At 38.5% G+C, this 13,432-nt stretch overlaps 1 protein-coding gene across 1 annotated transcript; it reads left to right on the forward strand.

Moving 5' to 3' along the window:
- Positions 1-1,327: 1,327 nt before the first annotated feature.
- LOC611269 (histone acetyltransferase KAT7-like) lies at positions 1,328-3,164 on the forward strand. Its single transcript, XM_038576137.1, is given in 2 exon segments — positions 1,328-1,916; positions 1,919-3,164. Coding segments are annotated over 2 exon segments (984 nt in total). The 3' UTR covers positions 2,314-3,164.
- Positions 3,165-13,432: the final 10,268 nt, after the last annotated feature.

The raw sequence follows: 13,432 nt of genomic DNA on the forward strand, positions 1-13,432 counted from the left end.
AACAAATCTGCCCTCTGACCAAGAAGGATACACCATTTTAAAATTCCAAGTCTTTGTGCCAGTTCCAGGTCTAGACTGAGGTGAGAGAGGCACCTAGGGGAAAAAAACTTAAGAAGGTATTTAATCAAGTGCTAAGCATAGACTTGAAGGACCCTGAGTCCAAGCATCTTGTTAAATCTTGCCCCCTAGTTGCATTGCATACCTACCTATAGCCCTGTTTGCTAATCAAGCATACTCTTTACTCAGAAAGGAAGACTAAGGCTATGCAGAAATGCAATAAGTCCAGGGAGATTTTCTCCCAACACCTGTCACCAAGATTAAGTTTACATAAGATGCTCAAGATTGGGGAGTCTATTGAATTGCAACATCTATCATGGTCTGTTACAGTGACATTAAATTACCTATCGTCTAATCATTCATACAGTCAATCCAGGGTTGACTCTATCCATAATATTGCTAGTGCTGAGGAAGGAATATTAAATTTGTTACTTGGAGAGAGGGTGAGGCAGTTGCCCGTTTCAAAATAATTCTGCTTAACTTCTGCTTCCTACATTGCATTGTCAGTCATTATTCTGCTTGGAAGAGACTGCTCACAAAATGTGCAGCTATTGGAGGCATTGCGCATCAGCTGTCAACTGAGTCTTTTTTCCATTTAGTATCTAGAGTTAAAGATTATTTATTCTGAGCATCCTTGCTAACAAGAATTTGTCAAGATTCTACAGGTTTCTCCATAGCTCTTTCTTCAAGATTTCAAGGTCACTTTACCACTGCTAGGAACTACGTGTATGACCTTTTGGGCAATTAGTGGTCATGAGTGAGTTGCCTTGAAGATCAACATAAAATCCTCCCAGATATTTTATAAAATGCTCTGAGGAAGCATGGGAAGACTTTTAGTAACTGAGATAAGTTCCTTCCCTTCCAATAGTCTAGTTTCTGTCTGTAAATGTCTAGTTTTTAACACGGTTGCTATTTACAGATAGGGAATAGTATTTTCAGCTAACATTCCTTCTTCTTGGCATCATCCAATTATCATCCAATTATCCAAGATCTCAAGTCTAAATCTATTTCCTCCCAACCTTGTTAAGAGTGCTGTAAATCTTTAGCTACTTTATAGCACAGATGTTTAAGTTTCCATCCCAGCATCAAATTCTTTTTTTTTTTTCATTCCTCTCTCTTTCTCTCTCTCTCTCTCATGCCAAAAAGTCCTTTGTGATTATGATTTGTGGGTCTTAAAGGCAATCTGGCCACTGCCATCAATCTATGTTAAAATACAAGATTGAAATGTCAAAACAGTTTTTCTGGTGCCAGCATACTTGTCATGACTACCATGGAACACAGACAGACCTATGGGAACACTCGGGAACCGCTCTTGGAAAACCTGACTAGCGAGTATGACTTGGATCTTTTCCAAAGAGCACAAGCTCGGGCTTCAGCGGATTTGGAGAAGTTAAGGCTGCAAGGCCAAATCACTGAGGGGAGCAACATGATTAAAACAATTGCTTTTGGTCGTTATGAGCTCGACACTTGGTACCATTCTCCTTATCCCGAAGAATATGTACGACTGGGACGGCTCTACATGTGCGAATTCTGTTTAAAATACATGAAGAGCCAAACAATACTTTGCCGACACATGGCTAAATGTGTGTGGAAACACCCACCTGGCGATGAGATCTATCGCAAAGGCTCCATCTCCGTGTTTGAAGTGGATGGCAAGAGAAACAAGATCTACTGCCAAAACCTGTGCCTGTTGGCCAAGCTTTTTCTGGACCACAAGACATTATATTATGATGTGGAACCCTTCCTGTTTTATGTTATGACTGAAGCGGACAATACCGGCTGTCACTTGATTGGGTATTTTTCCAAGGAAAATAATTCATTCCTCAACTACAATGTGTCATGTATCGTCACCATGCTTCAGACATGAGACAGGGCTATGGCAAGATGCTCATTGATTTCAGTTACTTGCTTTCCAAAGTGGAAGAAAAAGTTGGCTCCCCGGAGTGTCCCCTCTCTGACCTGGGGCTCATAAGCTATTGCAGTTACTGGAAAGAAGTGCTTCTCCGTTACCTGCATAATTTCCAAGGCAAAGAGATTTCTATCAAAGAAATTAGCCAGGAGACAGCTGTGAATCCTGTGGACGTTGTCAGTACTCTGCAAGCCCTTCAGATGCTCAAGTACTGGAAAGGAAAACATCTAGTTCTAAAGAGACAGGACCTGATTGATGAGTGGATAGCCAAAGAGGCCAAAAGATCTAACTCCAATAAAACCATGGATCCAAGCTGTTTAAAATGGACCCCTCCCAAGGGCACTTAAAGTGACCTGTTACTCTGAGCCAGTGAACCCCAGCAGTAGGAATCCGTACCCTAGGGATCTGTCATTTCTGTTGCTCTTTTGATTGGCAAGTACAGTATCCTTTGGGAAGGCCATCCCCCTCAGGACTGTCCTGGCTCCGACCCTCATGTACACTGCAGACGCTGGTTCTGAGGAACTGTTGTTTCGGCCTCAGTGAGGTTGCCTGGATGGGATCGCTGTTTAGACTTGAGTGCAAATCCCTCGTAGCACTGACCCAAGGTGTTCTGTTTGGTACTGTACCTGTCCAGTCACTGGTTCTCCTCATGTCCTCTAGCCCCATGAGGTTGTGTTGTGTCTTCTAAACTTTGTACCAGTGCTTCTTGCTGCCCGGATACCAGACTTCAAACCATGGTTGCCACCACCAGGACCCTTCCAATTACTCCTTACATGCGGTTTTTTGGAAGAGCAGGGAAGAGGTAACATTTCTGAGTGTGTGTACTAGGAGGGGTCCATGCCCTTTGGATTTTATCTCACTTGAAATTTTTTCTGCCATTTTTATTGAAAGGCCGGTTTTTGATCCGTGTCAAGCTGACAAGAGACCAATATTTTTTAAAACTCTCCCAGGGATTCGTCTTGGTAACTGCACATAACTTATCAGAATGAAATGGAGAGAATTGACAGGTGGTGATTCTGTAATTTGATTTGAGTTCACCTGTGCGCCTCGTGTGTCAGTGGAAGGAAACCAGTCCTCTTTGCCTCACCAGAAAGTGCCCAGCCCTAAATGTTTTCCTCTCTCGTAAGCCCTTGCTCCTTTTTACATTGGCAGGGGCTAAACAGTGTCCGGTTATCCCTTTCATGTTGCATGCTAACCAGTTCATCAGACTCAGAAACCTCCTCCTCCCCCCCCCCCCCCCCCCCCCCCCCCCCCCCCCCCGGCCCCGTACCTACCGGTCTGATCTGACACACCTGTACTTTTGCATTGATTTTTGCCTAAACCTCCTTGGAGAATTAGGAAATGAGTGCACGTGACTTCCAGATCTCCTCCAAGCCCATGACTCAGCAAGGCAGAGTGCCACCCCCTCCCAGTGTTTGCTTCTCTGACAGTGCCTCGCCCTCCCTCTTGAACTGAAGTGCTCCTGCCCTTCCAAGAACTCCTCCTCCATTTCCTTTTTGGGATTTGCCACCATTCCCCCTGTTCTCTGCTCTCCTATTTTTGGTTTCAAGCAAAGGAAGAAATGCTCCCTCTAATTTCTCTCCAGCCCATTTTAACCTGCTATCTTGGGACGGCTTTTGATTATGACATGCCACCCTTCCCAACTTGGTCTCCTCCAACACTGCTGTCTTCGTGTGGAGCCCTTCCCACAATCCCGACTCTGGTCATTTGTGCCTTTCTCTTGTCATCTCTGTACACTACTTATACTCACTGTGGGTTGGGGGGAGCTAATTTTAAGCATGTTCAGTGGCAGCTCCCTGCCAGTTTCAATGTCACTGTTAAAGTTTATCCAAAAGCAACTTCACTGGGGGTTTTCTTAAGGGGTAAAGGTCTTTTACCGAAGCTAACCCTTCCCCACATGTGGTAGAATGGGCTGTTCTATATCTACTCCTCAATAAAGCATGTTCTCTGCTCAAAAAAAAAAAAATGAAATGTCAAAACAGACTCATGCAAATCAAATAAATATCTCATCCCTTGCCAACATTTTCTAGTGACTAAAAGAAGACAAATAAGGGATGCCTGGGTGGCTCAGTGGGTTAAGCGTCCAACTCTTGATTTTGGCTTAGGTCATGATCTCAAGGTCATGAGATTGAGCCCTGTGTCTGACCCCCCATCAGGCTGAGCATGGAGTCTGCTTCAGATTCTCTCTCTCCCCCTCCCTCTGCCCCTCCTCATCTCCTCATTCTTACTCCTTCTAAAAAACAAAAACAAACCAAAGAAAAAGCAAAACAAAACAAAACAAAACAGGCAAACACAGATGTAGTATTTCTTGCTGGAGGACCCTAAATCTATCAAAAGTAGCTTTTTAAAAAGTTTCTCTTTCTCTCACACTAACTGGAGGCCATCATGGTAGTTCATCAATCAGCAATCACTGAGGAACAGCCCAAATCCTTCCTATCTCAAAGTAAGGCCTGGTTAGGAGCAAGTGTGAGCCAAGGCTGGGTGTGCAAAGGGTTGCCAGGGGGTCTGGTGATGGTAAGTCAGGCAGTGCAGAGATGAGGAAGTCAGTATGTGGACAGTGTTATATGGAGTATTTATTTCAGCTTTTCAATTGTAACATTGTTACTGACTCTGGCTTTTTACTCATATATCTTTCTAAAACAAGATTTCTTGGCCTTGGCATTCTTGACATTTTCTGCCAGATATCTCTTTGCTATAGGGGCAATTGTGTTCATGCTAGAATCTTTACCAGCATACCTGGCCCTGTACAGTTACCAGATAAAATACCAGATGTTAAATTAAATTTGGATTTCAGATAAGCAACCAATAATTGGCATTGTATATCTAATTATCAAGTTTTTCTAGGTCTAAAACTGGTCCTCTGTGTATTTATACCAACCTATTCCAAGAGATACTAACATAATGATTTTTTTAAAATCTGATTTGAGGGGCTCCCAGGTGGCTCAGTTGATTAAGTGTATGCCTTGGCTCAAGGTCATGATCTCAGGGTCCTGTGATTGAGCCCCACTTTGGACTCTCTACTCATTGAGGAGCCTGCTTCTCCCTCTTCCTCTGCCTGCCACTCCACCAGCTTGTGCTCTTTCTGTGTGTGTGTGTGTCAAAGAGTTAAATAAAATCTTAAAAAAAATAAAAAAATAAAAATCTAATTTGAATTTAACTGAGCCTCCTATATTTTTATTTGCTAAATCTGATAAACCTACACTAAATGCCAGTAGCATATTCTCCATTGTGGTAACTAAAAATGTCCCCAGATATTGCCAAATGTCCCGTGATGGGCAAAATCACCGTTTTGAGAACCACTATTCTAAAGAGATCATGTCCTTTGCAAATAAGGACCTCAAGGACTATTCTTCAAATATTTAATTTTTACCCATTTAAAATCTCTATTTTCATCCTGAAATATCCAGGTCCCTTTTCCAGGCTTTATCTTTCATCCTACTAATGATGATATAATTGACACTTTAAATTTCTTTCTGCAATGTTAAAACCTTGTCTACTACTTTTTTTTTTTTTTACTGAGAAGTATGTTATTTCCTTGCACTATCTTTTTTGCTTTCTTAGAGAATACATAGTAATTTTTCTCCATATTCTACTTCCAACTATTTTATTTAAGAATGTACTAATGTTTTTCTTAAATATGTTATTCTATGCTTTTTCTTTGTCTTGCCAATTCTTGCTTGCTAATTGTATTTTTTTAAGAGAAGTGTTCATTTTCTAATGTTTGTCTTTGCTTGCCTTAAAAAGTCAACTAACTGAATAAAATTCAAATTCTGTTTCAACGATTCACAGTCCAGAGTCTAAGTCTGGTGGTTGTAACACTTTTTTTTTTTTTAAGGATTTATTTATTCATTTGAGAGAGTAAGAGAGGGGATGGAGGGGAGAGTGAGAGGGAAAGAGAGAATCCAAAGCAGACTCCTGGCTGAGGACAGAGCATAACATGTGGCTGGATCTCAGGACCCTGAAATGAAACCAAGAGTTGGCCATCCAACTGACTGAGCCACCCAGGCGCCCCTGTATCACTTTTTGGTAGTCACGGTTACTTAATGTTCTTTACTGAAAATATTTAAAGAACAAAACTTGTATTTGGAAAAAACTATTAACGACATGTTATTTTCAATTAGCTTTATTTTTATATTTTCAAATAAAGTTTTTGTTAAATTGTAGGCTCTATTAGCTATTTTTGGTTGGGCTTTCCTTTCTAGTTTTAAATTATCAATTGATCATTATTTTTAGGAAATAAAACTATAGGTGTTTGTGCATGTAAATCTGTTTCTACATACACATTGATACACACATAAATATATATTGCAACCCTTCATGTATTTCTATTCTGTCATATGTTCATCCAACATATTAATTAAATTTATGAATGGAATGATCTATATTCTATAGTTCCTAATATAAAATGCATTATCTGTATATTACAATTTTACTATTAAATACAAAATTTCCATATCTAATGCAGATGAGGTGACAGTTTTTTTCTTTCAACTTAACCAAGCAGTACTTTCAGTAACGCTCAATAACAAATCATAGAACATAAAGAGATAAGTCATGGGTAAAAGGGAGATATATGAAATTTTCCTTTTCTTCTTCCTTTGTTTTCTCCTTAAAACATCATGACCCACATCAGATATATTTATGAGAATGAGGAATTACCCTCTCGTAGGCACACTTTAGCTTCCTCCATACACAGTGGGAGGCCTGTTTCAGTTTGCTGTTCCATAAAATCAGTACAAATGAATGGCTAGAAGGACAAAAAAAATGTTAGCACATTGGCAAACATCTTTGCCATCTCGTTGTCTAAAATAGAATAGGTCAGGAGCACCTGGGTTGCTCATTCAGTTAAGCATCTGCCTTCAGCTCAGACCATGATCCTGGATACTGGGATTGAGCTCCACATCAAACTCCCCATTCAGTGGGGAGTCTGCTTCTGTCTCTCCCTCTGTGCCTCCCCCACTGCTCATATACTCTCACTGTCTCTCAAATAAAAATAGATAAAATCTTTTTAAAATAGAATAGAAGGGCATGTGGGTGGCTCAGTTAAGCATCTGCCTTCAGCTTGGGTCATGGTCCCAGGGTCTCAGGATCAAGCTCCACTAAGTGGGGAGTCTGCTTCTCCCTCTCACTCTCCCTCTGCCTGCCACTCACCCAGCTTGTACTCATTCTCTCTCTCTCTCTTTGTGTAAAATAAATAAAATCTTTTAAAAATATATATAGAATAGAATAGGTCAAATGGCAAGATCTCATCCATTTTATGGCCAAATAATATTCCATTGCATATATATATCACATCTTCTTTATCCATTCAACTGTTGTGAGCATTGTATAATGTACAAACTTGTTGAATCACTATGTTGTACACCTGTAACTAATATAACATGTATGCCAACTATACTCAAATAAAATAAAATAGGTCAAAATTATCATGGTATTCCTCAAAAAATACATAATAAAGAGGAATAAGAATTAATGCCTTGCTTTTGTAGCTCTTACATGGGCTTCTAAGCTAAAATCCCCAGAATACATACCCTGTAGCTTCAGCTATCTGATGTGGTTCCATAAGGAGAGAATTTAAAGAAATAAGGAGGTAAGTGACACTATAATGAAGATGATGAATGTCATATCAAGGAGAGTTTGAGAACTTAAAAAAAAACATGTATTCTCTAGAAAATTGCATCTCGAGTTTTTTTTCCACTTTTACCCATTCTCAGATCAGTCTATTAATTAATACTTCCTTCAAAAGTAGACATGTAGAAAGAGAGCATTGCCTCCAGTACAATAATGAGGGATACCTTGTGAATTTTCCATTTCATCCAGGGGAAAATGGGATTAGAAAAGTTGGCTATCCTCAGGAAATAAAAGACATTAAAGCAGGTAGTTCAGATCATGCACATAGTTGGATCCTGTCCAGAGAATGTCAAAACTTAACATTAGATTCTTTTTTATTTTTTTTAACATTAGATTCTTGGAGTAAAATATTTTCTCGTCCATATTAAAAGAGATAGCTAAAATCAATACCCACAGAAACATATACTGGAGATGACCAAGCAGGTGAGAATAAAACCAATCAAGAGACCTTCTGGTTCCTGATCCAGTCAATGCTATTTATGAGTATAATAAATCCATTTCCCAAAATCCCTATCATAAATTCTATGACAGAAATGACAATAAATAGAGTTTCCATCATACTTGACATATCTGTTGAGAGGAAGTTTCTGCTTTCAATTAACCATTGACTGATCCATTGTAATGGCACTATTACAGACTTATGTGTCCAGAGCTGTGATATCCAATGAATGTCTTCTTTCTATTTTACTATAGCCACTACCAGAGTCTGGAAAATCCCAAGGCATACTCCAAAGAATATTCTCAGTTATATTGTAAAATCTCCATTCATTTTTCTCAGATATCAGCTAGTGATTTTCTTCTTTATTTAGATTTTATTTATTTATTTGAGAGAAAGAGAGTATAAGTAGGGGAGAGGGGCCGAGGGAGAAGGAGTAACAGCTCCTGGCTGAGCAAGGAGCCCAATGTGTGGCTCCATCCCAGGATGGAGAGAGAGATCATGACCTGAGCCAAAGGCAGACATTTAACCAACTGAACCACTAAAGCACCCCTAAGCTAGTAATTTCCAAAACAAATATTATATCCCCTGCTGTCACTGGCACTGGTTATATTTTACATATAAAGCTTTGCCTTAGAATTTGTATAATTTGAATCCCCATTTGTTAACATGCAAAATGGAGATAGGTTCTCTGTTATAGTTTTGCAATGTCATCCTTAAAAGTTCATTCATTTTGATACCTTTATTCACTTGACTTATTTATCATCCTGGGGCTAGAAACCCTAAGCTATATCTAAAGTTTATAATCAACATATATTTTCATTAGCAACTTCACCAGTATTGATAAAATTCCCAAGGTTTAAGAAAATGCAAAAATCTTGCTCTCTCATGTTATGCCAAAATCTTTTTAGAGTCTGTGATAATTTTAAAATTTTCCACAAATTCTTTAACACTCCTTCTATTGAAATTTGGAGTATATATCCTCCTTTCTTGGTTTCCAACTACTTTGACCAAAAAAAAAAAAAAATTCCACAAAAAACACTATAGTAATTCAGAAGCTTAGCCATAAAAAGCCATGCAACTTTGCTCTCCATCACTGAAACATTTACTCTTGGAGCCCTAAGCCACATACAGGTGGTACAACTACATTGAAGCCACAATGACCAAACCACAAGGAGAGTGTACATATATAGGTCCTCTGGTCAACAGTCTCATCTGGGTCCAAATTTTTGGTTTATATATTTAATTTTAGCTGAAAAAATATTCATAATACATCTACTTTTTGTTTTACAAAATATAGTTGTTTCTAATATGATGCATATTCTACCTTTCATCTGTTTATGGACTTTCATAAAGAATCTTTTGGTTTACCCTCATCTATATTTAGTTTTATTTTTCTATGTCATTCATTTCTTTTTTTCATTATTATGCGCAGATTACAATGTAGTTGAGAATGCTACCTTGGGAATCAGATTGCTTGTGCTAACATTTTGATTTTTTTTTCCATTTTCTTTGGCAAGATACTTAACTCTTTTCATTCTAGTTTCTTTGTGTACCAAGTGTGGTATAATTGTTATCAAGATCAAAAATGATAATATATGTAGAGCACTGTAGATAGTTTTTTATATACACTACAACTAAATCTTATTCAATTCCTAACTTCTATTTTTTAAAGGCAATTTTGTCATTCATTTCTCTTTTTTTCACTGTTTATTTCCATTTAATGCAAATCCACTAAGCATAAGGGATAAAATATCATCCTCTATCAATATTTTGCTAAGTATTTTAAAAATTACATATTGACAAAGTCTTGAAGTCAGAATCATATATTTTGTTCTGTATTCTTAATTTACTTCAGGCCAAGTGCACAGAGGAGCCTTTGGGGCTGGCATTATATGTATATCCCAGAGTTAAGACTTTCCAGCAGTTCATTTTAGAGTATGTTTATTTAAAATCTGTTTCTCGTTTACTGTTTCATGTTCATTTGCATTTGCATTTCCTTTTCACTATACTACAGCTTTCAGCTTGCCTCCACATACATTCATTAACCTCTTGGCATTTTTATCTTCTTGAGTTAAATATTTGGCCCATCCATCTTTTTTTCTTTGTATATTTTTTATTGGACTTTGATGTGACAACATATAACACTCAATGCTCATCCCAGCAAGTGCTTCCCTCAGTGCCCATCATCCAGTCATCCCATCCCCTTGCCAAACTCCCCTTCTACTACCTTCTGTTCATTTACCAGAGTTAGGAGTCTCTCATGCTTTGTCCCCCCTCTGATTTTTCACACTCATTTTCTCTCCTTTCCCCTATAATCCATTTCACTAGTTTTTATATTCCCCCTATGAGTGAAACCATATAATGATTGTCCTTCTCCAATTGACTTACTTCACTCAGCATAAAATCCCCCAGTTCCATCCATGTTGAAGCAAATGGTGGGTATTTGTCATTTCTAATGGCTGAGTACTATTCCATCGTATATGTAGACCACATCTTCTTTATCTATTCATCTGTTGATGGACACAGAGGCTCCTTCCACAGTTTGGTCACCATAGACATTGCTGCTATAAACATTGGGGTGCAGGTGTCCTGCCATTTCACTGCATCTGTATCTTTGGGGTAAATCCCCAGCAGTGCAATTGCTGGGTCATAAGGAAGTTCTATTTTTAACTCTTTGAGGAACTTCCACACAGTTTTCTGAGTGGCTGCACCGGTTCACATTCCCATCAACAGTGCAAGAGGGTTCCCCTTTCTCCATATCCCCTCCAACATCTGTTGTTTCCTACTGTCTTATTAATTTTCACCATTCTCACTGGTGTCAGGTGGTATTTCAAAATGGTTTTGATCTGTATTTCCCTGATGGCAAGTGATACGGAGCATTTTCTCATGTGCTTGTTGGCCATGTGTATGTCTTCTTTGGTGAAATCTCTGTTCATGTCTTCTGCCCATTTCATGATTGGATTTTTTGTTCCTTGGGTGTTGAGTTTAATAAGCTCTTTATAGATCTTGAATACTAGCCCTTTATCTGATATGTCATTTGCAAATATCTTCTCCCATTCTGTAGGTTGTCTTTTAGTTTCGTTGACTGTTTCTTCTGCTGTGCAGAAGCTTTTTATCTTAAGTCCCAATAGTTCATTTTTGCTTTTGTTTCCCTTGCTTTCATAGATATATCTTGCAAGAAGTTGCTGTGGCCAAGTTCAAGAAAGGTGTTGCCTATTCAGTCCCTATGTTTGTGGATTATTTCTTTGGGCCTCCTCTTTCTTTTACAGGGTCCCCCTTATTATTTCTTGCAGAGCTGGTTTGGTGGTCACATATTCTTTCAGTTTCTGCCTATCTTGGAAGCTCTTTATCTTTCCTTCTATTCTGAATGAGAGCCTTGCTGGATATAGTATTCTTGGATGCATGTTCTTCTCATTTACTACCCTGAATATATCCTGCCAGCCCTTTCTGGCCTGCCAGGTCTCTGTGGAGATGTCTGCTGTTAATCTGATATTTCTCCCCATATAAGTTAAGAATCTCTTGTCTCTCACTGCTTTAAGAATTTTCTCTTTATTTTTGGAATTTCTAAGTTTCACTATTAAATGTCAAGGTGTTGAACGGTTTTTATTGATTTGGGGGAGGGACCTCTCTATCTCCTGGATGTGAATGCCTGTTTCCCTCTCCAGATTAAGGAAGTTCTCAACTATGATTTGTTCAAATATGCTTTCTGGCCCTCTGGCCTTCTTGGCGCTTTCTGGAACCCCAATTATACGTAGATTCTTCTTTCTGAGGCCATCATTTATTTCCCTTAACCTTTCCTCATGGTCTTTTCATTGTTTTTCTCTTTTTTCCTCAACTTCTTTCTTTGCCTTCAACTTGTCTTCTGTGTCACTCACTCTTTCTTCCACTTCATTAACCCTCATTGTTAGGACCTCCAGTTTGGATTGCATCTCATCTACTTGATTTTTAATTTTGGCCTGATTAGATCTAAATTCTGCAGTCATGAAGTCTCTTGAATCCTTTATGCTTTTTTACAGAGCCACCAGTAGCTTTATAATTGTGCTTCTGAATTGGCTTTCTGACATCGAATTGTAATCCGTATTCTGTAACTTTTTGGCAGAGAGTACTGTTTCTGATTCTTTCTTTTGTGGGGAGTTCTTTCTTCTATTCATTTTGTTCAGTGCAGAGTGGCTGTATGAGTGGGCTCAGTCAAGAATATCAACCATGATCTAAGTAAATTTCATCCTAGATTATTCTGATGAAGTCAGAGATCAGAAAATGAAAACAAAGATCAGAACAAAATAAAACAAAAGGACCACTAAAGTGAAAAACAAATTTTAAAACAAAGTAGTAGAAAAATAAAAAGCCAAGAATCCCAAAGAAGAAGAAGGAAAGAAAAGAGAAAAAAGCATAAGTAAGGAAGAAAAAAGAAGAAAATAGAAAATAAAAGGAAGAAAGCAAGAAAAGGGGGGTACTGGGAGATGAAGGTGATGAAGAAGTTGTAGTAGAGAGAGAATGTAGTCTACCTGAAGAGTCCTAAAGGGTGATCCTCCTGGTTCTGAGTGTATTAAGTTCTGTGTGTTAGAAGATGCTCAATCCCAAATTTATATAAACCAGAAATTCTTGTTGAGGGTCCCAACATTGACCACCAAAACATAAATGAGATCAAAGAGGGGGGCAGAATGAGAATGAGGAATCTCACAGAATGAACCAGCAGAGTATACCACTTGGTTCCAGGTGCATGCTGGTCATATTTTAGCAGGTATTAACTTCTGCCATTATAGAACAAAATGAGGCAGAGAAAACAAAAGACACAAAACAAAATATATTTGTATATCTCCCAAAATTGAATTGAGTATGTTGAAGGGAATCCAAAAGTGGAAAATATATCTAAGACCTATAATTGTAGAAATATGAAAGTCAAAAAGGAAGAAACTTGCTAGAAGTGAAAACCCTTCTCTCTGTAGCATTCTAGCAGTTCTCTCTTTAAGTCTCAGGTCAAATTCATAGGTGTTCAGGATGATCTGAGAGTTATCTAAGTAAGTTGGTGGGACCAGGTAAGTAGGCCCATTCACCTTTTTAAACATTTTTTTTTTTAAATACATGCATTCAGGGATGCCTGGGTGGCTCAGCTGTTGAGCTTCTGCCCTCGGTTCAGGCTCAGGGTGGGATCCTGGGATCTGGGATCAAGTCCCACATTGAGTTCCCTGTGGGGAGCATACTTCTCCCTCTGCCTATGTCTTTGCCTCTCTCTCTCTCTCTCTCTCTCTCTGTGTGTGTGTGTGTGTCTTTTATAAATAAATAAAATCTTTTTAAATAAATAAATAAATGCATTCATAAATATGAATTTTCTAATTTGGCTAACATTTTGAGACTTTGATTTAGATAGTACTTTTGCTCATGTTCACGTCTAAATT

The sequence above is a fragment of the Canis lupus genome, chromosome 27 (assembly GCF_011100685.1).
Source record: "Canis lupus familiaris isolate Mischka breed German Shepherd chromosome 27, alternate assembly UU_Cfam_GSD_1.0, whole genome shotgun sequence".
NCBI lineage: Eukaryota > Metazoa > Chordata > Mammalia > Carnivora > Canidae > Canis > Canis lupus.